At 49.1% G+C, this 25671-nt stretch overlaps 1 protein-coding gene across 4 annotated transcripts in view; it reads left to right on the plus strand.

Moving 5' to 3' along the window:
* Positions 1 to 25671, plus strand: part of septin7a (septin 7a) — a 50905-nt gene that overhangs the window by 5374 nt on the left and 19860 nt on the right. The window contains exons 1-3 of one of the 4 annotated variants that reach the window (XM_017481211.3): positions 4790 to 4918; positions 5278 to 5380; positions 14167 to 14273. In XM_017481211.3, the coding sequence (XP_017336700.2) occupies positions 4838 to 4918; positions 5278 to 5380; positions 14167 to 14273 (291 nt within the window). In that variant the 5' untranslated portion in view covers positions 4790 to 4837. Of the gene's footprint in view, positions 1 to 4789; positions 4919 to 5277; positions 5381 to 14166; positions 14274 to 25671 lie in introns of those variants that run through there. The other 3 variants (XM_017481213.3, XM_053684052.1, XM_017481214.3) reach the window with 3 other exon arrangements.

Genomic DNA, 25671 nt, shown 5'->3' on the forward strand with positions numbered 1-25671 from the left:
TCTCTGTTAGAGGAGTTTGATAGCAGGATTCCAAGTTGAGGGTCATGGGAAAGGTCTTCTTTTTAAAATGTCGTCCAGCAGCATGTCACTGAGTGTGATAAAGAGAGAGAGAGACCATGACTCATCAACAAGTTACTCCTCTTTATGCTTTCGTTCTTTATGTCGTAACATCTCTTCGTGGGTTAATCTATTACTGTAATGATGTTTATTCTTCTACTCCGCTTCAGTAACTGTATGAGGCAGTCACTTCTTTCCCTCGTGCCTCTCTTTTTACAGTTTTATAGTCTCTCTCTCTCTCTCTCTCTCTCTAAATATATCTACAAGGCGTCTTCACGCACTCATTCGCTGCTTATCCTGTTTTCCTCCATACGTCATTTACACCCTTTCATTGTTTCTCTGTTTACCTGTGTCTCTGTCTCTCTGACTGACTCTGTGTCTCTCCCTCTCCTCTCTGTGTCTCTGACTGACTCTGTGTCTCTGTATCCTTTTTGTGTCTCTCTGTCTCCTTTGTGTGTCTCTCTGACTGACTCTGTGTCTGTCACTCTCGGACTGACTCAGTGTCTGTCTGTCTCTCTCTGTGTCTCTCTGACTGACTCTGTGTCTCTGTCACTCTCAGTGTCTGTCTCTCTCTGTGTCTCTCTGACTGACTCAGTGTCTGTCTGTCTCTCTCTGTGTCTCTCTGACTGACTCTGTGTCTCTGTCACTCTCAGTGTCTGTCTCTCTCTGTGTCTCTCTGACTGACTCAGTGTCTGTCTGTCTCTCTCTGTGTCTCTCTGACTGACTCAGTGTCTCTGTCTTTCTCAGTGTCTGTCTCTCTCTGTGTCTCTCTGACTGACTATGTCTCTCTCCTTTCTGTGTCTCTGTCTCTCTCTGTGTCTGTCTCTCTCACTGACTCTGTGTCTCTGTCTCTCTCTGTGTCTGTCTCTCTCACTGACTCTGTGTCTCTGTCTCTCTCTGTGTCTGTCTCTCTCTGTGTCTCTCTGACTGACTCTGTGTCTGTCTCCTCTGCCTCTCTCTGTCTGTCTGCCTCTCTCTCTCTGTCTCTCTCTGTCTGTCTGCCTCTCTCTCTCTGTCTCTCTCTCCCTCTCTCTGTCCGTCTCTCCCTCTCTCTCTGTGTCTCTGTCTCCTCCCTGTGTCTCTCCTCTCTGTGTCTGTCTTACTGACTCTGTGTCTCTGTCTTTCTGTGTCTCTGTCTCCTTTGTGTCTCTCTGACTGACTCTGTGTCTGTCTCCCCTGCCTCTGTGTCTCTGTCTCCCCTGCCTCTCTCTCTGTCTCTCTCTCTCTCTCTGTCTCTCTCTCTGTCTCTCTCTGTGTCTCTCTCTCTCTCTCTCTCTCTCTCTCTGTGTGTCTGTGTGTGTGTGTCTCTCTCTCTCTCTCTCTCTCTCTCTCTCTCTCTGTCTCTCTCTCTCTGTGTCTGTCTCTCTCTCTCTCTCTCTCTCTCTCTGTCTCTCTCTGTCTCTCTCTCTCTCTCTCTCTCTCTCTGTCTCTCTCTCTCTCTCTCTCTCTCTCTCTCTGTCTCTCTCTCTCTCTCTGTCTCTCTCTCTCTCTGTGTCTGTCTCTCTCTGTGTCTCTCTCTCTCTCTCTCTCTCTCTCTCTCTCTCTCTCTCTCTCTCTCTCTCTCTGTGTGTCTGTGTGTCTCTCTCTCTCTGTCTCTCTCTCTCTGTGTCTGTCTCTCTCTCTCTCTCTCTCTCTCTCTCTCTCTCTCTCTCTCTGTCTAAATCAGTGGTTCTGAATCTTTTTCAGTGTGAGTCCCCCTCGTATACGGAGATCTCTTTGTGCCTCTTTAGAGCCGGCAAATTTTTGCAGTGTTTTATTTTTTTTAGACTCTTCTCTATGAATTTCCTCAGATAAGAGCCTACGTCCTCTCTCTAAAACTTCTTTTAAAGAGTCTCGGGTTTCGTCAGCGTGTGGCGAACAGTACGGTACACCGGTGTGTCGCCGGACGTCTCTGCTCGGTGTGCGTCTTGGTGTGCTGTGTACTAATGATTCTCATTTTTATTTACATCATAGTGTAAAGCGCGAAAAAAGTTTGAGAACCAGTGCTCCAGAGCACGTATTGTGTAAATACTGTGTGAAATAGTTGTGTAGTTATCGTGAAGTATAAACACAAAGCCGCTCGGTCTATCGTAGGCTCCAGGCTGCTAAACTCAGGCACTTATTTGGCTGTAATTTCCTCTGATGGTTTTTTTCTCTCTCTCTCTTTTTTTATTTTTTTTTATAGCTGACAGAATTAGCACACAAGTTTTTTTTTTTTTTTTTTTTTTTTTTTACCCATGATGCTCCAGTGACTGAGCATGTTTGCTTTTGAGAAGTAGACTACATTAATACACACTGATGTTCCCCTTCTAATGCACCGAGTATACTCTGTAGGGGGAACATCAGGTTCCTGTCTCATCCACATGCAAACATCACTTCCCGCGTGTGTGTGTGTGTGTGTGAGAGAGAGAGAGAGTGATCGCATTCTCTTTTCTCTTTTACAAACACCTGTCCTGTAGAGGAACCAGCAGGTCGATAACATCGACAGGAAGTGGTGCAGTGTCTGCACTTTATCTCTGGTGCACTTCATTAAGGCGGTCTCTGAGACTGCACACGCGTCGGGTTAACGAATAAAACACTCCACTCGTGTGAGTAAAGATGTGCCGATGGGGTTTTTTTTGGCCTTCATCTCTGGAGGGAAAGTGCTGCAGTCTGTCCAGAGAGCCCGTGACGCTGTTTCCCAGCGCCTGCGACGAAGACTCTGTCGAACATCGCAGCGCCGTCGAATTCCCCTTTCCGATTGGTCCGAGGGTGTCGGTTCGTTTTCTCTAACAGCGGCTCTGACTGTAGCGTGGCTGTAATTCCAACCGCAGGGGGATCTTAACGCTCTCGTTACACGGGACAAATAAACCGATGGGAATAAACGCGTCGGTGACGTTGTCTCCGAGGAGACGTTTAACATTTAAGGAGTCTCCAGGGTCTTGAAGTTTTCACGCGGCGATTCTCGGTTACATCGGGCGGGGTGATGGGACACAAGTATCTTTTCAAGGACGCTTCTACGATACGCGACGTGTACGTCACTGATTGTCGTTTTTGGTCTGATCGGGGTTTTTCTTCACAGATCTCACAAAGTTTCTGTCATCAGGCGGTGGTGTTTTCCTTGTCCGACCCGTTCGGTGTCTCTCGGTACACCAGGGGTTTCTTTCTCATTCAGGACGTTCCAAATCGTTGTGTTGGCTACGTCCAGTGTTTGTTTTCAGCTTAAACGGCGTTCTTGTTCTCCCATTGACAGCTCTCTGATCTTCGTGTTGGTTTATCCTTTTTAACAACCAACGCCGTCTACACAGGCGAAACGGAAGGCTACAACCAATTTAGAGCTGTTTATTGTTTGAACAGGACACACCTGGGTCACAAGAAACCCCTGTCAAATCAGGTGGTCCGATCCAAAAATGTGTTCTGTTTCTGTGTGGTTTAACACGTCTACACCAGGAAATGGAAGCTGAAATGCCCAACTCTGTTTTCTCATATTCGTCTTTCGATTTCAAACCCAAAACGTCTTCGGTCTGCAGCACAGACAATGCACTGGCCGTTCCAATAGTTTCGGAGGCAGCTGTACACAATTTCTGCATTTTGTCGTTGGTTTTTTTCCCCCCTCTTTACTTGTGCACTGGAGTCGCAAGGCAAATGTAGAGAAGTCCAAACTTTATCACAGTCAGTTTTGTTATATTTAGCTTTGTCTCGGACTTCCCTGCGCACTTTATTGGGGTTTTTTAACGTTTCAGTCAAATTAGCCAGGGTCACTTCTCAGAAATGTCTGATGACATGGCGCTAGAGCAGATGTGGATTCTGGTCAGGGAAAAACCCGGTTTATTTTCTGGGACGGGTTCAGGAGGTGTTGGATTTCTCAAACGCACATCTGCTCTTTCTGCAGTTCCCCATACAGACACCACTGATCATCAGTGTACTAACTGCCATGACTCAATGACACTAAAACACATTTAATGCTCTCTCTTTCTCTTCTCTCTCTCTCTTCTGTCTCTTCTCACTCCTCTCTTCTCTTTCTCTCTCTCTCCTCTTTCTCTCTCTCTCTCCTTTCTTCCCTCTCTCCTCTCTCTCTCCTTCTTCTCTCTCTCCTTCTTCTCTCTCTCTCCTATCTCCCCTCTCTCTCTCTCCTTTCTTCCCTCTCTCCTCTCTCTCTCTGTCTCTCTCTCTCTCTCTCCTCTTTCTCTCTCCTCTCTCTCTGTCTCTCTCTCTCTCTCTCCTCTTTCTCTCTCTCTCTGTCTCTCTCTCTCCTCTTTCTCTCTCTCTCTCTCTCTCTCTCTCTCTGTCTCTCTCTCTCTCTCTCTCTCTCTCCTCTTTCTCTCTCTCTCTCCTTTCTTCCCTCTCTCTCTCTCTCTCTCTCCTCTTTCTCTCTCTCTCTCTCTCTCTCTCTCCTTTCTTCCCTCTCTCCTCTCTCTCTCTGTCTCTCTCTCTCTCTCTCTCCTCTTTCTCTCTCTCTCTCTCTCTGTCTCTCTCTCTCCTCTCTCTCTCTCTCTCTCTCCTCTTTCTCTCTCTCTCCTTTCTTCCCTCTCTCCTCTCTCTCTCTCTCTCTCCTCTCTCTCTCTCTCTCTCTCTCTCCTCTTTCTCTCTCTCTCTCTCTCTCCTTTCTTCCCTCTCTCCTCTCTCTCTCCTTCTTCTCTCTCTCCTTCTTCTCTCTCTCTCTCTCCTTCTTCTCTCTCTCTCTCCTTCCTCTCTCTCTCTCCTTCTTCTCTCTCTCTCTCCTATCTCCTCTCTCTTCTCTCTCCACTCTCTCTCTCTCTCTCTCTCTCCTCTCTCCTCTCTCTCTCTCTCTCTCTCTCTCTCTCTCTCTCTGCGTTGCCTGATGACCCGGTCCCTCGTCACTCCCTGCTCTCCTTCCATCTTCACGTGGAATAATGATATCTTCATGATCTCCAAAGTAGCAGTGAGTATGACACCATTATTCAGTTTGCACAACATTTTATTGTTGCTTTATTAAGAATCAGTTTACAGAGATCTGAACATGTACGTACTTCATTCGCTTTATCGGTCTTACCAAACGCGCCTTTTTAAATCTAGCTACAAACGGACCCGACGTATCGTTCGGTAATAAATACAGAAATTGTAACCGTCCGCCCATTGCTGCGGTGTACGAGGAATGAACCGCTTCCCTGTAAGGGAAACGCTTTCCTCTCCTGGGTCCTGTGTTGTATAAGACCGTTAAGCTGGCGCTCTGGACCCTCTTCACTTTGCCTTCATGAGACGGATGTTTAAGCGTGCTGTATGTTCGGTTTTGTTCCACAGCAACAGAAGAACCTGGAGGGGTACGTGGGCTTCGCAAACCTCCCCAACCAAGTGTACAGGAAGTCCGTGAAGAGAGGCTTCGAGTTCACGCTAATGGTCGTGGGTGAGTAGATTTTCAGCAGGGAAACTGTTTTACTTCTGTTTAATCGACAGCCTCGTACTGTACAGATCTAAACCAGGCACGGTAATCTCACCGGAGCATGACCGAGACGCTAGAGGCCCTGCAGAGCCCATTCCTCCCCTCCGGATCGCTCCGTTTTCACATTATTACTGTTATCCTTGCACCGTCAGGGGGGTGGGGCCGAGACGAGTCATGATCAGATAAACACATCCATACTGTAGGTTCTGGTCATGGACCAGCAACACTTCCGTACAATCAAAGATCTCCCCGAGCGCGCTTATTTCCCTTCCACACACATTCTGTCTAATCACACACGTCCTGCACTCTGATTATTCTCATTTCCTGCGCTTGTACTTGCCAGCTGGACATTTAAGAAGCCGCAGTGTGGAGCGTGGAGTCTGACCGTCAGGAAAAAAAGAGATCTGCTGGAGTGCATCTAGGGGAAAATTCCAACATCCCGTCGGATTGCTGTAAATAGGGGGAGTGTGTGAAATCCGTTACTTTCAGGGACAGTGCATCATAATTCAGAGAAGGGGGTCGGGGAGGGGGATCCATTAAAATGTTAGGTAGCCGCCTCACAGCTCCAGGGGCAACGGGTTGATCCTGAGCACGGGTTACTGCTCCGTGTGTCCATATGGGTTCCCGCCAGGTTCTCGGGTTTCCTCCCACCGCACAAAAACATGCCAGTATGTGGATTGTCTATGATCACTTGACTTGTGTTTGAGGGTGTGTGTGTGTGTGTGTGTGTGTGAGTGTGTGTGTGTGCACGTGATGCTCTGCGATGGACTGGTGTCCCATCTTGTACCCTCGATTCCCTTCCTCGTACTCTCGATTCCCATCCTTGTACCCAGTATTCCCACCCTCGTACCCTCGATTCCCATCCTCGATTCCCACCCTCGTACCCTCGATTCCCATCCTCGATTCCCACCCTCGTACCCTCGATTCCCATCCTCGATTCCCACCCTCGTACCCTCGATTCCCATCCTCGATTCCCACCCTCGATTCCCACCCTCGTACCCTCGATTCCCATCCTCGATTCCCACCCTCGTACCCTCGATTCCCACCCTCGTACCCTCGATTCCCACCCTCGATTCCCACCCTCGATTCCCACCCTCGATTCCCACCCTCGTACCCTCGATTCCCATCCTCGATTCCCACCCTCGTACCCTCGATTCCCATCCTCGATTCCCACCCTCGATTCCCACCCTCGTACCCTCGATTCCCACCCTCGATTCCCACCCTCGATTCCCACCCTCGTACCCTCGATTCCCACCCTCGTACCCTCGATTCCCATCCTCGTACCCTCGATTCCCACCCTCGATTCCCACCCTCGTACTCAGGATTCCCACCCTTGTACCATCAATTTCCATCTCATACTCTCAATTTCCACCTCGTACCCAGGACTCCCATCTCGTACCCTGGATTCCCACCCAGGACTCCCATCTCGTACCCAGGACACCCATCTCGTACACTGGATTCCCATCTCGTACCCAGGACTCCTGTTATAGACTCCACATTTACCAAGACCCTGACCAGGATAAAGCATCAACTAAAGATGAATAGATTACAAATAAGAACTGAAAAGATCTCTCCACAGTATACCCACTGTAGACTTTCTAACCGGAGTAACTCGCGTGTGTGTGGCTGCACCGGGTGTGAGCAACGCAGCACTAAGACGGGTTATATCCTAAGCAGCTTAATTATAATAATAACATCGAGTCAGTTCTGAGTTTGGTTCCAGTTGCAGTCATGAGGACACGAGAGGAGCGTTCACTCCGAACCAGCATCTGTTAGGGGACAAACTTTGAATATTCAAATTCCTGTGCTGAGGTGAAGCACGTTTTGTTTCCAGATGCTCATTGAACAGCACATTTGTCTTTCCATGCGGTGCCTCCTTTGCTTTTTTGCAGTGCGTATATTCATAAAATTCAGGATCCACGCCAGGCTCCGATGCTTTCTTTTGCTCCCAATGATGAAAGCTTCATTCGGCTCAGCGCTACTTTAAGTGTACCCCAAGGCTAGCTCGGGCGGGGACTCGGGAATACAGCATTAGCAGATTGAAGCGAGGTGAACGGGTTGTCCTTCACTGTGTTGATGGACTAGAAAGAGGCGAACCCTGTGTGTGTGTGTGTGTGTGTGTGTGTGTGTGTGTGTGTGTGTGTGTGTGTTTCAGACATGGCTCTGTTTCATACAGGAACTCAATGCTGGAGCGCTCAGCAACTCTCATGAGTGATGGATTTCACAGAGACAGAGGCTTAGAGAATGTGTTCTTAAAACAAATGTGAAACAGACTACCCCCCACCCCCCACTGGAATGTGTGTGTGTGTGTGTGTGTGTGTGTGTGTGTGTTGTATAGTGGCTCGTGGGTGGGTAGTTTCCTGTAATTCCATTCATCCAGTCACAGCCAGCAACAGAGCAGCACCAGCTGAAAGCTCGTGCTCAAATCCACAGCTGCACTCGGTTCTAGTGCCTTTATGTAACACGAGACACGGCTCTCCTCATCACCTCATAACCCTCCAGCGCTCGCGTTATGGAGTTATGGTGGGATCGAGAATGATTTGACTTTCAGGCTTTTATACTTCCAGTGCAGAGAGAGGGGAGGCCATGCACTGTCCTGAGGTTTTCTCTGCAGGGAATAAAACATGATGGATTAGAGTAGGGGAAAGTGTAGGGGAATGGGTAGTAAGTCAGACCGACTGGACTTGCGGTTTCACCAACTGGGCGTGCGTCTTGTCCGAGATGCGTACTGTCTGATCGGGACATGGAAAGCAGGCAACAATTCAGCATGACACAATTTCGAGCTGTTTTTGATGGACACGGTGTATTTCAGTATTGTGCCAGCAATTCAAATTTAATTGGAAAAAGTTTGAAACACTGTGAGGCCAACTCCTTTATCGCGACTTTCAGACATGAAGGCCACGCCTCCTTCATCAGGACTGACTGATACAGAGGCCACGCCTCCATCAAGGCTGATGGATACAGAGGCCACACCTCCTTCATCGGGACTTTCGGACACAGAGGCCACGCCTCCTTCATCAAGACTGATGGATAGAGAGGCCACGCCTCCTTCGTCAGGGCTGACGGACACAGAGGCCACGCCTCCTTCATCAGGGCTGACGGACACAGAGGCCACGCCTCCTTCGTCAGGACTGATGGACACAGAGGCCACGCCTCCTTCATCAGGACTGACGGACACAGAGGCCACGCCTCCTTCATCAGGACTGACGGACACAGAGGCCACGCCTCCTTCATCAGGACTGACGGACACAGAGGCCACGCCTCCATCAGGACTGATGGACACAGAGGCCACGCCTCCTTCATCAAGACTGATGGATAGAGAGGCCACGCCTCCTTCGTCAGGGCTGACGGACCCAGAGGCCACGCCTCCTTCATCAGGGCTGACGGACCCAGAGGCCACGCCTCCTTCGTCAGGACTGACGGACACAGAGGCCACGCCTCCTTCATCAGGACTGACGGACACAGAGGCCACGCCTCCTTCATCAGGACTGACGGCTACAGAGGCCACGCCTCCTTCATCAGGACTGACGGACCCAGAGGCCACGCCTCCATCAGGACTGACGGACACAGAGGCCACGCCTCCATCAGGACTGACGGACACAGAGGCCACGCCTCCATCAGGACTGACGGACAAAGAGGCCACGCCTCCATCAGGACTGACGGACACAGAGGCCACGCCTCCTTCATAAGGACTGACGGATACAGAGGCCACGCCTCCTTCGTCAGGACTGACGGATAGAGGCCACGCCCCCTGTAAAAGGATCCACACTCTTCTAATTCCTGTGCACTGACTCAAATCCGAGGGGTCTGTGAATTCTGGAGCAGTTTTAATGAAACCATTCAAATGAGTGGAACCAGGTTTCCAAGATTACACCCCCGCACAGGTGCCTTGATTTAATACACGTTTCATAACAAGCTGTGTGATTAAAACACACACTTCACCTTCAGGCTCTTGCCTTAACTGATTTTGCGTCCACGGCTCTGGTCTCACAGCCGCGGTGTTTGCACACGATGCTGTACGGGGGCCAGATGTTTCTGTGTACAGATGTGGAGACACGAACAGGCTGACAGTGAACCTGACTCCTCTTGTCTAGAGGAGCAGACGTTGGTATGAAGTCGTCAGTGTGTTGGAGCGTGTAGACTGGCAGGTAAAGTGGAGTAGAGATTTTTGGCTGTTGGGGGAAAACAAAAGTCAATATTTGGCGAGCCGGCTCGCCAAAGTGTGTGAGTTGACCTTGGTGTTGTAGATTTGGTTTTCGTGCACTCCGGTTCTGGCACGACAGTCCACATGGAGGATTAGCAGCAGCTTTGTTTGTGTTGGCTGTGACCGCAGTGCTGCAGCTTCCCTCGATTTCTGAGGAGTGATGGATAGACTTGGCTGACAAACCGTATTAGAACAGCAGCCATAACATTTTATTACAGTCCTTGACGTCCTTGTCTCATTGGCCAGCATTTTCTTGCAGCTTAGCGCGAGCATGCTAGCTAACTCCGTACCCTGGCGAAGTCAAATCCTCGATTCCGATCGGTCGGTTTTTAATTGTCCGTCACAGCCGCTCCGACCGTAGTTCCACCTCACAGGTTCATATTGTAATACCTCACCGTTTCTATAGTAACAGCCCGTTCACACAGGCGCTCCACGTAAGCGTCAGACGGAAAGCTGTAACGTTTAAGGACTTTCTCTGTCTTGAGGTCAATAAGAAGATACGACCAGGACATTGTGCTCCACAACGTTAAGCGTAACTAGAAACGGATAAAAAGTACTTGTGGATGGAAGAGCGAGAGCGTTCGAACATTCTGAAACGCACTTCTGGATGTGGTGTTTCAGGAAAATAATCCGTTACACCTCCCCGTCGATGATTATTTTCCTATAACGGTGTGCCATGCTTATTGTATAGCCTACTGTTAGTCCATGTATGGAATAGATTTGCATACAGGAAATTAGAAGCTAGCCCTTTCAGGATCTCTCGCTCTCTCTCTCTCCTGCACTTTCCCCACTTCCTGCCCCCTCCACCTCTGTCATGCGATTGGGAGTTCCCTCAGCAGCATTTACACAGCTGCGGGATATTTCCTTTAAAGGAAGTGAGCTGGATGCTCCCGAGCTGCCAGCGCCCCGAATCCTCTCAGCCTTTCCCTTAAACCCATCTGATTTCACCATCATCTGACTCGAATCCTGCTTTCTTTTTCTTTTTTTACATAAGTCATATTGGAATTTTGTTGTGTTCCTGCCAGCTGACTAATACAACAAGGCATTATTTCATCAGGACCACTGAAGTAAAATAAGCGTGGACAAACGCTATCGTGCCCCGCTCCGTAGTCTCTCTTCCGCCGGGTCGTTTGAGAGCGTGTCGCTTTCTGAGACACGCTAACGTCAGAATCCCACACGAGAGCGAAGAGCCCGTGTTCGGCGGCTGAGATCATCTACCTCCGGCCATTTGCATGTGGTAAATGCTGAGTTCACAGCTGTGCGATGCAGCTGCAGTAGGTCCTACTAGCGACGGTCAGAGCAGGTGTCGATAACACAAGCGTTCAAAAAATGCTACACAACACGAAAAGGGTTCCTGAAGATGGAAAGAAATGACCGATGCCGGTTGTTACTATGTCTTTTTTGTTTGTTTTAAGTTTGCAGCCAACCCACATGGTGACTGTATTTTGTAGAACACGTGGAGGTTTTAGCCTTTTGGGAGGTGGACACCAACATGTCACGAGGAGGCTTGGCACACGCCTGGGAGTGGACATCGTAAAGCGCTCCAGGACGACCGCGACGCCGCGGGTCGAGTCGGCCGCCACCACAGGCGTGTTTGGACGTCTGCTAGCGTCGTTTCTCATCTTCAGGTTCACCCACAGTCCTTTACGTTTAGGCCCTTACATTCGCTCCGAGTATGACGGATATTAAGGTATAGCGTTATTGTTTTGCGTGACGCTCCCGTCGTCCGTGTTACTGCGTGTGTGTCCCCCCCCCCCCCCCCCCCCCGCTCTCAGATCAGCCCGGAGACGTGCATCGCTGCGGGTCTTCACGTCCCTAATTCAGACTGGTGTTTTTAAAGACGCCCGTGTTTCACCCCAGTGTTTTCACAAGACTTAAAAGCTGTTCAGCGTTTCATCTCCGGACGACTGAACAGATTTCTGAAGAGTGTGTGTGTGAGAGTGAGAGTGCAGTGTTGCTCTGCCCTTCTGCAAAATATTTATGATGTGAAAGAGTGCGAGTGCTCTTTGTGTCCAGGCTCGTCGCTGCTCTTGCGAGTCTTGGGCCCGTCCTGGCAGCAGTCGGGCACTCGGTAAAGGTCAGGAGAGGAAGGTTTGGTCTGTGCCAGCGTGTGCCTGCTCTCCTCACACTGCCTGCTTTGTTTCAGTCAGATCCAGCTTTAGACAGCGCACTGCTGCTGGATACCACGCCGTGTTGTACACAAGGCTGCTGAGGAACTCCAACGCTAGACGTCAGAGTGCTATGACGGTTTTGTCAGACAGGATTGTGACTTTTATCTATGCTTCGAATTCAGTCCGATTTCATTTTCAGCCAAGTAAACAAAAATATCACCTCGACGGCGTCTTAAAATATTATCAAACGCGTACAGCCGCGCTGTTAAAGGCTCAATGCTGATTGGTCAGAAGGTGGGTGTTGTTTTCGTATACCTTTGGACACGCTTTGTAACAGTCAAAGTTTCCCAGCTCAGGAGAGTGTTCAGGGCTGAGGAGTTTACGCTTCCCGCTTTCTCAGTGAAATGATAAACTGCGTTTTTTTTGTTGTCGTTTTTGAGAGAGAGAGCGAGACAGAAAGAGAGACAGGGGCAGAAAGACAGACCGGGGGAGAGAGAGACAGAGAGAAGCGGCTGGGAAGAGTTACAGAGAGAGGGGGCAGAGAGAGAGTGAGACAGGCAAGGGCAGAGAGAGAGACCAACATAGGGACAGAGAGACAGACAGTCAGAGAGACAGAGAGAGAGACAGAGAGAGACTGTCAGAGGGACCGAGAGACAGTCAGAGGGACTGAGAAAAACAGGGATACAGAGAGAGAGACAGAGAGAGACTGTCAGAGGGACCGAGAGACTGTCAGAGGGACCGAGAGACTGTCAGAGGGACCGAGAGACAGAGGGACTGAGAAAAACAGGGATACAGAGAGAGAGACAGTCAGAGGGACAGAGATACAGAGAGAGAAAGACAGTCAGAGGGACCGAGAAAAACAGAGAGAGAGACAGTCAGAGGGACAGAGATACAGAGAGAGAGACAGTCAGATGGACAGAGGGAGACACACAGTCAGAGGAAAAAGAGAGAGAGACAGTCAGAGGGACAGTGATACAGAGAGAGACATTCAGAGGGACAGCGTTACAGAGAGAGACAGTCAGAGGGACAGAGAGAGAGACAGACAGTCAGAGGGACAGCGATACAGAGAGAGACAGTCAGAGGGACAGAGAGAGAGAGAGAGACAGTCAGAGGGACAGACAGAGAGAGAGACAGTCAGAGGGACAGAGAGAGAGACAGTCAGAGGGACAGAGAGAGACAGGCAGAGGGACACAGAGAGAGAGACAGGCAGAGGGACACAGAGAGAGAGACGGGCAGAGGGACAGAGAGAGACACAGTCGGACAGAGAGAGAGAGACAGGCAGAGGGACACAGAGAGAGAGAGACAGTCAGAGGGACAGAGAGAGAGAGACAGGCAGAGGGACAGAGAGAGAGAGACAGGCAGAGGGACAGAGAGAGAGAGACAGGCAGAGGGACAGAGAGAGAGACAGGCAGAGGGACAGAGAGAGAGACAGGCAGAGGGACAGAGAGAGAGAGACAGGCAGAGGGACAGAGAGAGAGAGACAGGCAGAGGGACAGAGAGAGAGACAGGCAGAGGGACAGAGAGAGACAGGCAGAGGGACAGAGAGAGAGAGACGGGCAGAGGGACAGAGAGAGAGAGACGGGCAGAGGGACAGAGAGAGAGAGAGAGACAGTCAGAGGGACAGAGAGAGAGACAGGCAGAGGGACACAGAGAGAGAGAGACAGTCAGAGGGACAGAGAGGCAGAGGGACAGAGAGAGAGAGAGACAGGCAGAGGGACACAGAGAGAGAGAGAGAGAGAGAGAGAGACAGGCAGAGGGACACAGAGAGAGAGAGAGAGAGAGACAGGCAGAGGGACACAGAGAGAGAGAGAGAGAGAGACAGGCAGAGGGACACAGAGAGAGAGAGACAGGCAGAGGGACACAGAGAGAGAGAGAGACAGGCAGAGGGACACAGAGAGAGAGAGACAGGCAGAGGGACACAGAGAGAGAGAGAGACAGGCAGAGGGACACAGAGAGAGAGAGAGAGAGACAGGCAGAGGGACACAGAGAGAGAGAGAGACAGTCAGAGGGACAGAGAGAGAGAGAGACAGAGGGACAGAGAGAGAGAGACAGGCAGAGGGACACAGAGAGAGAGAGAGACAGGCAGGCAGACAGGGGAATGCAGTTCTACTGTAATCTCAGATTACTGATCAGTAAATGTGTATGTCTTGCTCCATGTTCTCATCTATAGAAAGTGTTTTTGGTGAAGGTCCTGGTGTGTTTCAGTGATTTAGAGGAAGATGATGATATATAGATGTAATAAAGATTAGAGTCACACACCTGGATTAGACTCCAGACATGCACAGTGTACGTTCAGAGTTTTACAGCTTTATAACTTTATTCTCATGTGACTGTAATCACTGTGCACTTCATTCCCTCATGTCCCACAGGCGTCACGGACAGCGACGCACAGCCGCTAACGCTGGTCTGTCTCTGTCTCTGTCTCTGTCTCGCAGGAGAATCCGGGCTGGGGAAGTCGACGCTCATCAACTCACTGTTCCTCACAGATCTGTACTCTGCAGAGTATCCTGGACCTTCCCACAGAATCAAGAAGACTGTACAGGTAAGGGCGTGTCCTGCACACGGGCTCCACCTGCATACCCCTACAGGTCTGTTACACACCTCGCGTTACTGTATTACCTGCAGCACAGCAACAGGCGTTTCCCTCTACCTCTTCCCCCATATCCCATCCACCATCTCTACTTGTGAACTTTATAAACTTTTATCCATCTCTCTCTCTCTCTCTCTCTCTCCCTCTCTCTCTCTCTCTCTCTCTGTGTCTATACATAGAATAAAAATCACAGGCTTATCAAGATAGAAAAGCATTCTGGAAGCGAGGAACTGCACCTGTTGCGTATAATGTTTAATTATGGTTAATGTGGTGATGTCAGAGGAGACGAGACACGCCCCTAATCTTGCGTTTCATAAACGTAGTGCATGTGTTGATCTGCGTGTGACTCTTACACTACTCCAGCACATGGATCTTGATACGCTTATACAACCGACGCGACGGCCAGGGATCTCCGAAGTACACCGAGGAGGCCCGGGAAGAGCGAGTTGGTCGGGGTCCAAGCACCACAGTGCGTTCCCTAGAAAGATTAAGGAAATGTGATTTATTTAATTTTATTTTATTTTATTTATTTATTACGCAACTCTGTCTTTCTTTCTTTCTTTGTTTTTCGTTCAAGATATAGCGTTCACCTATCTCAGACCGTGTGTGTGTGTGTGTGTGTGTGTGTGTGTGTGTGTGTGTGTGTGTGTACAACCTGATTAAAAAGTATGAGGTTTCACATCCCAATCCATCACAAATCCAGCTGTTAACACTGTTGTAAGGCTGCTGATCTCTCTCGCTCTCGCTCTCGCTCTCTCTGTCTCTCTCTCTCTCTCTCGCTCTCTCTGTCTCTCTCTCTCTCTCTGTCTCTCTCTGTCTCTCTCTCTCTCGCTCTCGCTCTCTCTGTCTCTCTCTCTCTCTCTCGCTCTCTCTGTCTCTCTCTCTCGCTCTCTCTGTGTCTTTCTTTTTCTATCTCTCTCTGTCTCTCTCTTTCTTCTGTCTCCCTCTCTCTGTCTCTCTGTCGCACTCTCTGTGTCTCTTTCTATCTCTCTCTCTGTCTCTCTCTTCTCTGTCTCCCTCTCTGTCTCTCTGTCACGCTCTCATTCGCTCTTTCTGTCTCTCTCTTTCTCTGTCTGTCTGTCTCTCTTTCTATCTCTCTCTCTCACTCTTTCTCTGTCTGTCTCTCTTTCTATCTCTCTCTCTGTCTCTCTCTTCTCTGTCTCTCTCATTCGCTCTCTCTGTCTCTCTCTCTTTCTGTCTGTCTCTCTGTCGCTCTCTGTCTCTCTCTCTTTCTCTGTCTCTCTCGCTCTCTCTGTGTCTCTCTTTCTCTTTCTGTCTCTCTCTCTGTCTCTCATTCGCTCTCTGTCTCTCTCTTTCTGTCTGTCTCTCTGTCGCTCCCTGTCTCTCTCTCTTTCTCTCTCTCTCTCTGTCTCTCTCTTCTCTGTCTCTCTCTCATTCGCTCTCTCTGTCTCTCTGTCGCTCCCTGTCTCTCTCTCTTTCTCTGTCTCTCTCGCTCTCTCTGTGTCTCTCTTTCTCTTTCTATCTCTCTCTCTGTCTCTGTCGCTCTCTTTCTCTCTTCTCTGTCTCTCTCTCTGTCACTCTCTCTCATTCTCTCTCTCTCTCTCTCTCTCTCTCTCTCTCTCTCTCTCTCTCTCTCTCACTAACACACACACGCAGAAGCTCAGGAGTCACACACACACACCGAGAGATTTGAGTGCAGGAAAACTGGCACGCTCTGTGAACTCGGTATGTTTTTGTTTTTTTGGGGGGAAACTCCCTTAATATAAATGTTTTCCAGCGAGGCATGTGCCCATAGGACATTTCTGCAGCATGTTAATCTGCTTAACATTTCAACACGAGGGTTATAAGGAAATGAATTTAAAACTCATTTCACAATTGTCAAACCTTCCCTGAGCCCTGGTTATGAAATCACATGACCGCACCGCCGGGCCGTTTCCATCCGAGCAATAAAGACCCGCATGGCGTTTCTGCTTTTGTCCACACTCGGCAGGAATCGCTTCACAAAACACCAGAAGAACACAATTCTTAATATGAAACGACCACGGAAGGAAAATATATATTTACGAATATCCGAGCAGTGCCACACACATCCCCTAACGCTGTCAGAGCGTTCCCCGCCCTCTCGCTCACACACAACTTCAACCACCGAGGTGCCAATCCTTTAACAGCATAATTACTGCTCTTGCAATACAACCTCGCACACACGCGCACACACGCGCACACACAGAGAAGCCTGAAATAGCTTGCCGTTGTGGAGTGTGTGTCAGTGCCAGGCCGCAGCGTGGGTGGTTAGCGAATGCTATTCCCAAAAGCGCGCCTCTCTCCCACACTTCACCGCCTCCACACAGCCTGCTTTACGCATTCGCTTCCAGCAGAGACGCACTGCAGCAAACCGGCATCTCAACACACCCTGCAAATCGTACACACTCCCCAAACCACACACACACACACACGGACACACTATAGATCATTTCTCTGGAATTTAACACTGCACTATGGCAACACTAACGAGACAAAAGCTCACCTAATACCACGCAGTGCTACATTTGCACCATTCGGCTGGCGATTCGATCTGCAGCGGCAGCTTGCTGGTGCTGGGATTCGACCTCACGACCTTCCGGTCACTAGCCCAGCGCCTTAACTCGCCCATCTTCCCATGTGCACTAGTGGGACTGACCCTACGTTCACGCCACTCGCTCGTACCACTCGTACGCCGTCTCTTACGGGTGTGTCGTGCCGTGCGCTTGATCGTAGCGATACACTCGCCAGCCACTTGGTCAGGAGCACCCGTGCCACTCGTTCACGCATCGGCCAATCACGTGGCAGCAGCGCAGTGCATAAATATCATGCCGACTACAGGTCAAGAGCTTCGGGTTTTAATTTCGCCTCAATCTTCAGGACGGCGGCGGACGGGGGGATCTCGGTGACGTGATTCCGGCTGTCGGTGGATGATTCAGAAAAGATCTTTACACAGAATGGCGCTTTAAAAAAAAAAAAGACGATAATAAACATCCGGCGAGCAGCAGTCGTTCCGAGGAGAACGGAACCGACAGGAAGGCTTCGGTACGTCGAATACGCACTCTTTACAGCCGCGGTGAGCTGAAAAGCATGTCCGGACCACGTGGAGGCGAACCGTGTGGAGGACGGGCTGCGGCAGCACAAGATCAGCCATCCGAGGCTACCGCGAGCACAGACGCAGCGAGACTGGAGAAAGACCATGTGACGTTTTTATCACGCGCTACGTGCGTATTACTCGTACTACCCGAGTAGCACGAGGGAGGAAGAGACCAGCAGCGTTTTCTAAATGACGTCCTGCGATCGCGGCGTCACTGCAGTACAGCTTGTTAGACCAGCGTGTGCAGGGTTCTCGTGGTGTGTTGGTCGATGTGAGGAGGGGGAGGGGCCAGGCGGTCTTCCAGTACAACAGAAAGATGAAATGATTAAATATCGATCTATCCTACCTAAAGGGATAGATACGAGCTGTATCGACGCCGAGGGACGGCGCGGGACGGTACTCCGACAGAAGCGAGAGTATTTGAAGAGCATCACACGAGAGGAAGTGCTGCCATGTCTGGCGTGAGCGCTGATTATCTTTCGGCAACGCCAAGAAAAACACTTTTGTTATGAAGCCATTAGCTAACAAAAGAGTTGCCAAGCAACATTTCCCAACCGCAGACTCGCTTATATCAGTGATCTCTCTCAGTGTCTGTCTCTGTCTCTTCCTGATATAACATGCGCTTATCTGCAGCTCTCTTCATCACTGTATGCTAGCGCGTTGTGTGTAATCAGTGCTGTCTGTGCCCGTGACGCAGAGGGAGATGTACAGTACAGTGTGCAGGTGAATCAGCGGAAACCACTTGAAGCATTCTGTGTGTTGACCCGTTTCACAGGCTTCTGTTCGAGCTGTGGGAGTTCTTTTAAAACTATCATCAAACTGAAGAAAAGGCGGCGCGGCGAAGGGAAGACCGTTCCAGCTGCTACAACGTGCGCTTCGGAAACGTTCCACGGCGTGAAACGTAAACGCGAACGGACGAAGGTTTCGCGATGGCATTCTTTAACGAGTAGAAACGGTATCCGTCGTGAAATCGCCGCGGGGTGAGGGGAGTAAAACGCGTCGGGGGCGTGCCGATATGGGAGTGGAATCGACCGCACGGCGCTAACCGAAACCGGACACTGCTTTTACACGGCTGTAGCAGCCTCAGCTACTTGTGTCTACTTGTGGGCTGAGGCCCTGCGCGTACCCGAGCCCCAAAAACCACTGCTTCCTGAGCTCACACACACACACACACACACACACACACACACACACACATTCTATATCATTATCATTTCAAAACACTGTGCTCTGTGTTTTTCTCGCTCGTTGACGAAAGACGACTCAAGTGTGATTATTGTTATTATGTCATTGTGCATGGATTTCAGCCAGGTCGGTGGTTTATGGGCTCGGCTACACACACACACACACACACACACACACACATACTCCAGTCTGAGTCACTGTATTTCAGTTCTTCTTGGGTTTCTGACCGGTGTGGCGTCATGAAGCAGCAGGTGTGTGTTAGTCAGACTCCCAGCATTAAGACACAGACCATACTGAAATGCAGCTGTAAAGGGATAAAAGCGACACTCTGTGTGTGTGTGTGTGTGTGTGTGTGTGTGTGTGTGTGTGTGTTCGGTGACGAACCGCGGCAGTGTAAGAGCACCCAAGCACTCTGGGTCGTGCTGCTCTCGGAAGATAATCCCGTGTGGGACGCAGCACGGTGTCGTTGATGGTTTTCCCGTACCGGCACACACACACACACACACACACACACACACACACACCCCCCCGAGTGTTTTATCCCTTACATGTGTGTGTAGTGACGCCGCCCTGCGTAGTGTTTCCCCTTCAGGCCACTCGACCGTTTTAGAAGTGCATGGAGGAAGTGCGAGGAGGAAACACTACTAACCGTGCCAGTCTCACGGTTTGTCACGCTTTGATGTCGCAGAGTAACGTTTTCAGCGTGATCCTGTTTTTAAACGTTGTGTTCTGTTTTCTCGTCTGCCGCACTTCTTTCCCAGGACGCTTCTCCGGCGGAGACAGAGACTCGGCACGGATAAGGAACGGTTCTTCTGGTTTCCCAACATAGTTTTCTGATCGCGTAGTCTGACGTGCTGCATGTCCGCACACGCGCTCTTCCTCCACGCCTCAGTGTGATGGAGCAACACACACACACACACACACACACACACACAGAGAGCGTCATATTTCACTTCAGTCAGACGAGAGGTTTCGTCCTGTCTCCAGTTCACGGTTTAACGCTGTAGCTGCGGTTGTAAGGAATTCCTCTCGGTCTTCAGATTGGTGTAATAACACGTCTTGGAACGCAGCGTCACAGTCCGTCGCCACGATACCGGATGTATAACGCCACTACACCTTTTAACTGCAGCTGAATCGGCGTGTTTTTATTAAAAACATTCCAGCGAACGTTAGCACGCAGGCGTCGATTCTGACGCGTCTACGGTGCGGTATACGTAAGGATTAAACACTCGGTTCATCCGGATAGATGGGAGAACCGCGTTCTCGTTCATCCTCAAAGAAATCGCTGGTCCGGTCTGAAATCGCGTGCATCCCTACTCTACCCTAGAAGCGTCGCGTCATTCCCGTGTGCTCGTCTCCGTGCGCCACAGCCGTCTGAAGGTTGTACAAAGTGACGTTAATCTGTCACGGTGTCGTCCACCATCTTGTGTGTTTAAATTAAAGTGGATGTAGCGTTAGGGGTCATCGTGTTCTAGGGAAATCGTCAGTATAAGCGGAGGAACTGTTACCACTCTGACGTAGATCTGTAGGGCTTGAGAATTTTTTTTTTTTGTGTTCGTCAGGGTTTGTCTCAGTCCTGGGCGTTGGCCTCGCTAAACATCGTCTCGGTGTGGGCCGAGAGTCTGTCTTTTCTTTAACGCGTCTCACAAGTTCGACAGGAAGGAATTCCTTCTTCGAGATAACCGTAATCATCGGTGCAACGTACAAACAAAGCCAGCTAGGTGAAGTAAAGACTCGGGTGCGAAATGAATTTGATGCTGATCTTGGTTTTGATTCCGTTTCACCTTCACTGGGGCTCCAGCTCGTCTTGATCTTGACTCGGATCTCAGCTAGTGCTGGCCTTGCGACTTGACGACGGCGGTCTCGTCTAAATCCCCGCCCTGAAAGTCTGGGGCTATAGTTCCTGGAAAGTCCCCTCCAGGAACGCAAAATCAAGGAAACCACAATATTCGCCGGAGCTTATCCAGGAACGGGTTTTATCCGAGTTACGGGCGAGCAAGCTATAAAGTAACAAGGCGTAGTTTATAAGCTAGCTAATGTATTTTAACCATCAACCGACATCTGAAGCGTCTCACTGTACGTGATCGCCAGTTATTCATTAATAATCACCCTGTTCAGCGTGTAGATTATTAAACGTTTTTGAAGAGGCAGGTTTACAGACAGCAACGCAACTAACAAAGCTGCTTTATAAGCTAGCTCGCTAACGCCAACAATCCTGGCCTCAGTTGTAGGTAGTTATGATAGCTGGCTAAACTGAATCGTAAAACCGGTTCCTTCCAGATCTCTAGCGATCGCAGAAATGAACACAGAATCCAGTAAACTCCGCGATATCCGGAGCAGCTTGCAATTTTCGCCAGTTCAGGTAGTTTTCTAAATAGCGCACAAAAAACGGCACGAATTTTGAAAAAAAAAAAGAAAGAAAAAAAGCAAGCCAGAGCAAACGGTCCCAAAAAAAACTCTGCTCACATCACAGCGGTTTGTGAAAGTCTGTGTACTGTTCATGCATTTATCGTTCATTTTACATGACTACGAAGACTATTAGAACGAGTGCATTAATATAAAGCTGTGATTTAAATTACAGCGAGAAAAATGCTGACCAATCAACACCTTCCGACCAATCAGAGTGGAGAATTCAGCAAGGCTGTGGGGTGAAGAGCTACAGTGTCTTGTGGAACGTCATTTAGCTGAACAGTGGTACAAGATGACATTTTGATATAATGCTTTTGTGCTGTAGGACAGTGTGTCATGATGGAGTCTCTCTCTCACACACACACACCCTCCATTTTTCCTGCTTTTGATGTGTGACTCTATATATATATATACACACACTCAAACACAGATCTCCTCTAATCCTTTAAATACCCAGGAAGGATCTGTGTTATCCACCTCAATTTGTTACCCAGCGCTGTTGACGGACATTTTTTATCTTTACCCTTGAAGGTGTTTACCTGCTCGGAGGTGTGGCACTTTCTCTTCACGCAGCTGTTAAGTGAGGTTGTTGGGGTGGTGGTGTTTGTCTGCCGTACGAAGAAAGAACCAGTTCATTAGCCGCACCATCATGTATTCTCACATGTCCGAGGTTTTTGCAGTACAGGTGTGCGTGGTCCGTTCTGTAGTATATACAGCTATTAGCTGCCATGGCGCACGTCCAACAGCAACGCTTTTACTGCCTGGAAATGTACGCGTTACAGCCAAAAGTATGTGGACACCTGACCATCACACGTGTGTGTGTTTCTTCCCCAAAATTTCTCCCTAAAGCTTGTCTAGGGTGTTTTTGCGCGCTGTAGCGTTACAGTATCCCTTCACGGGAACTAAGAGGCGCAAACCTGTTCCAGCATGACAACGTGCCTGTGCACAAAGCGAGCTCCATGAAGACACGGTTTAATGAAGGCATCATTTCGTAATTGGTGTTTCTGTTTCAGCTCGTCAGCGTCGATGTTTGTTTTTGCAATGGCACTCATGCAAAACAACTTCATTCGCCCGAGTTGTTTTCACGGTGCAGAAATGACCTCACCCGGTCGTCAGAGGAACTCCGGCGCCGATACGACGCGTTTCTGATTGCGCCAGCGCTAACCCGCAGAACGGTTCAAGACTCGGCACCGGCGCCAGCACCTACAGAGACGAGCTCATTATTCAGAGGAAGGAAGAGCGTGAGGAAGCACTGCAGCAGTGAACGGCAGCCAGCTTCACAGCGTCACCGAGATGACTTAATTACGTCTTCTCATGCTGCACGTGTTAGAGGCAGGTGGTGTGTCCGGCGGTCCGCTACGTTAAAACAGCTCTCTCACCGTTTTCTCACTACCACAAATACAGCCACGTGCTCCGTGTGAGCCGTTTAGTGACGCACAAGCGCGTCTTTACCTTCTTTAGTGCGCCGGGTGAAAGCTGAACCCTGGGAGCGCAGTTTAAACGACACAGCAGAGTTGCTTCAGAGTTGCCTTTAATTTATTTACTCATTTTCATATGGTTCATTTACATGTGATTCATTTACATGTGATTCATTTACATGTGATTCATTTACGTATGATTCATTTACATGTGATTCATTTACATGTGATTCATTTACGTATGATTCATTTACATGTGATTCATTTACGTATGATTCATTTACATGTGATTCATTTACGTATGATTCATTTACATGTGATTCATTTACGTATGATTCATTTACATGTGATTCATTTACTAATTTGCTTCTCTTTAAATCCAGTTTTAGACTGTGATATTACAAGGGTCTTTCCAGATTATTACTTGCCACACTGTACGAGATAACCCCAGTAAAATTGCCTGAATTCTATAATATAATTTGTTCACCATGTTAGGTTTAAATCCTCTAAAAACAGATTCGCAATTAAATAACATTACATCCTTCAAAGCATTGGCATGTTCTGCTTACTCTCACAATCCTCCAAACACCCACACACCCAAAGTCTCCATAAACAAATGAGACAGCAGTGTATCCTACAAAAACCGAACGCTGTCCACAATGTGAAAACAACTCGGAGAGTACAGCTGAACTAACCAACAAAATTACCAAGACTGATAAACAGTCTGCACACAATAATAAATATAATGTCCTTACCTTTTAAAGACTTGTAACAAATAATATAACAGTGTAGCACGTAAAGCCGAGGAGATAACACTAATAAAATTAAATAAACAGAAACTCTAACCGGTCAGAGCATCGAAACAGAGAAGCACATTAATACAGAAGTACAATTTAAGAGGAGTGAGTCCACAACATCTAGGTGGAGTAATGCAACGACGATATCTTCAATAAGAATCCGAACTCTGTAGCGCTGGAAGGCCGAGTGCAAAAAAGACTCCTGCATCACCTACGCAGCGTTCACCCCGATATCAAGAGTTTAACATAGTCTCCTGCTTCCTCCACTGAAATAACGTCCTTCTGAACACCGTTATATGTAATGCGAAGCCGAGCCGGATGAAGTATTCCATAGCGAGCTCCCTCAATACCACGAAGTTGACGCCGAACCTCATTAAACGCGGCCCGGGCCCGAGCTGTCTTGGCTGTGTAGTCAGGAAAAACGGAGATGGTCAAATCCCTCACTTTAATCCTCTGGAGTTCTCTCGCACGGCGTAAAAATATCAACACAGTCATTGTGATAATGGAATCTGCACACAATAGCTCGTGGTCGTTCACCAGGCTTGGGCTTCGGCTGAAGGGTCCGGTGGGACCGGTCCAAAACCGGCTCCTTCTCCAGACCAAACGCCTCTTTTAACAAGGCCGCTACAGCGGCGGTTGTACAGGTGTCAGCGCCCTCTGGAACTCCTGCTATACTAATGCTATTGCGCCGTGACCTCGACTCCAGATCCTCACATTTATTCTGTAATTGAGTCACGGTCGCAGTGAGAGACTCGATAGTAGTCTTCATATGAACTGTGTCATCGGTGCAACCGGAGAGCGCGTGCCCCATTTCCCCAACAGTACCTTTCAGTGTTGATATGGTCGCCTCGGTAGAAACTTTATCACTAGCCAGCTGTGTTTTCACCGCCTGCAGGTCAAGCTGGATAGTCGACAGCGCACCCCCGAGAGTCTCCTGGAGCTCCTGGAACTCCTTTTTAAAAATATCAGCGATGTCCTTCCTCAGTAAAGCCAGCAGCTCAAGCCTGAGTGCGGTGAAGTCAGGGTCACCGCTCGGCGATGTGGATACAGGGGGAGAAGGAGGCTCGCTCGCGGCACGCACACTTGGCCTCAGTCGTGTCTGAATGTAGAGTTGCTACAGAGTTAATGACGTTCTATGTGCTCACTGATACTGCTTTCAGTCTTTTGGGGGCGTGGCCTGACTACCTGTCTGAGGTTCTGCTTTCTCTATCGGCTTTCAGCAAGCTACCATCACCAAACATGAACAGTGTGTTTATCTTTAGTGGCGTATGTAATTTTGCAACAACGGTCCACTAGTTGCGAAAAGTGCTTGGACCCCGCAGATCGCTGTTTGTAGCTATATTTTAATCATATATTTCATTTCTTTAGCTTTAAATGTAATACTTTTTACATAATACAAGCAACTGTAAAGCTGACTAGTCTCCTTGCTCGTTTTTATCTCCTCTAGAAAAACCACCTAACTGGCAGGTCTAACTTTCCTGACATGCTCCGTAATCCGAGTTGTGCGAAGGTTCTGTAGGAATTAAACAAGGGGGACTAGGAGAAGGTATCCCGATACGTCTAATCGCTTATAAAGCTATATTATGGCATCGTCTATCGCAAAATAGCTTTTACATCGTCGTGCGAGATGGACTGAGACACCGTCCAGGAAGTTCTCACACCAGCCTTTTTGGCTTGGACTCTCCGCTGCTTTGAACGGGGATTAGTTGAAGTTTGACAGGTTTACAGCACAGACACAGTCCTAATGTACACCGCATGCCGTGCGTCGTTGAAGGTCACCGTAAGAATGCGAGAAGAGTCGTAAAGCCCAGCTCTGACCGATTCGGAGTCATGTACTCCGCATGCATCGTCGCGCCCAGCTCTAAACGCTTTCACTAAATGACCATGTAGATTCATGGGCCTGTCGTTGGGTCAGCGACGATCTGTGCTGCTGTTTCTTTGTCCGGCTCAGTGGCCTGTGTTTTATTGGCGTCGGTGCTGGGAACAACCAGAGCCGGGTTGAGAACGGCACCTAGTGAGGGAGGAAAGTGTGGAAAACACTCCTTATTGCTCTGCTAGCTGTGAAGCGACTTTACAGGTCCCCCTGTCCGACAACAATCTACTTACACTGTACCGTGTTAGTTGCCCTTTAAAGAAGAGGGTGGCACAGTTGGGGGTGGAGCTTATTTCCAGGTAGGGAAAATGTCAACGGAAAGAACAAACTAGTCAATACTTTTTTTTTTTTTTTAAACTCTTTTAACCAGAGGTCAAATCATTGACTTTGCACCTGTTTTGTGGCTGCACGTGTCGCACTACACAGTTAATGGCTCAGATGAAAGTACTGTAAACACTATACTTATGTGTTATCATTTTTGTTTTGCTTTTAAAAAAGCTTTAATTGCCATCTTTTATCTCTGTACCTGTGTCATTGCGGAGAAGTGTGCATTGTTTGCCCAGCAGGGGGCTCTCACGCTTCTCCTTTCCCA

Source organism: Ictalurus punctatus, chromosome 12 (assembly GCF_001660625.3).
Source record: "Ictalurus punctatus breed USDA103 chromosome 12, Coco_2.0, whole genome shotgun sequence".
In the NCBI taxonomy this organism is placed as follows: Eukaryota; Metazoa; Chordata; class Actinopteri; order Siluriformes; family Ictaluridae; genus Ictalurus; species Ictalurus punctatus.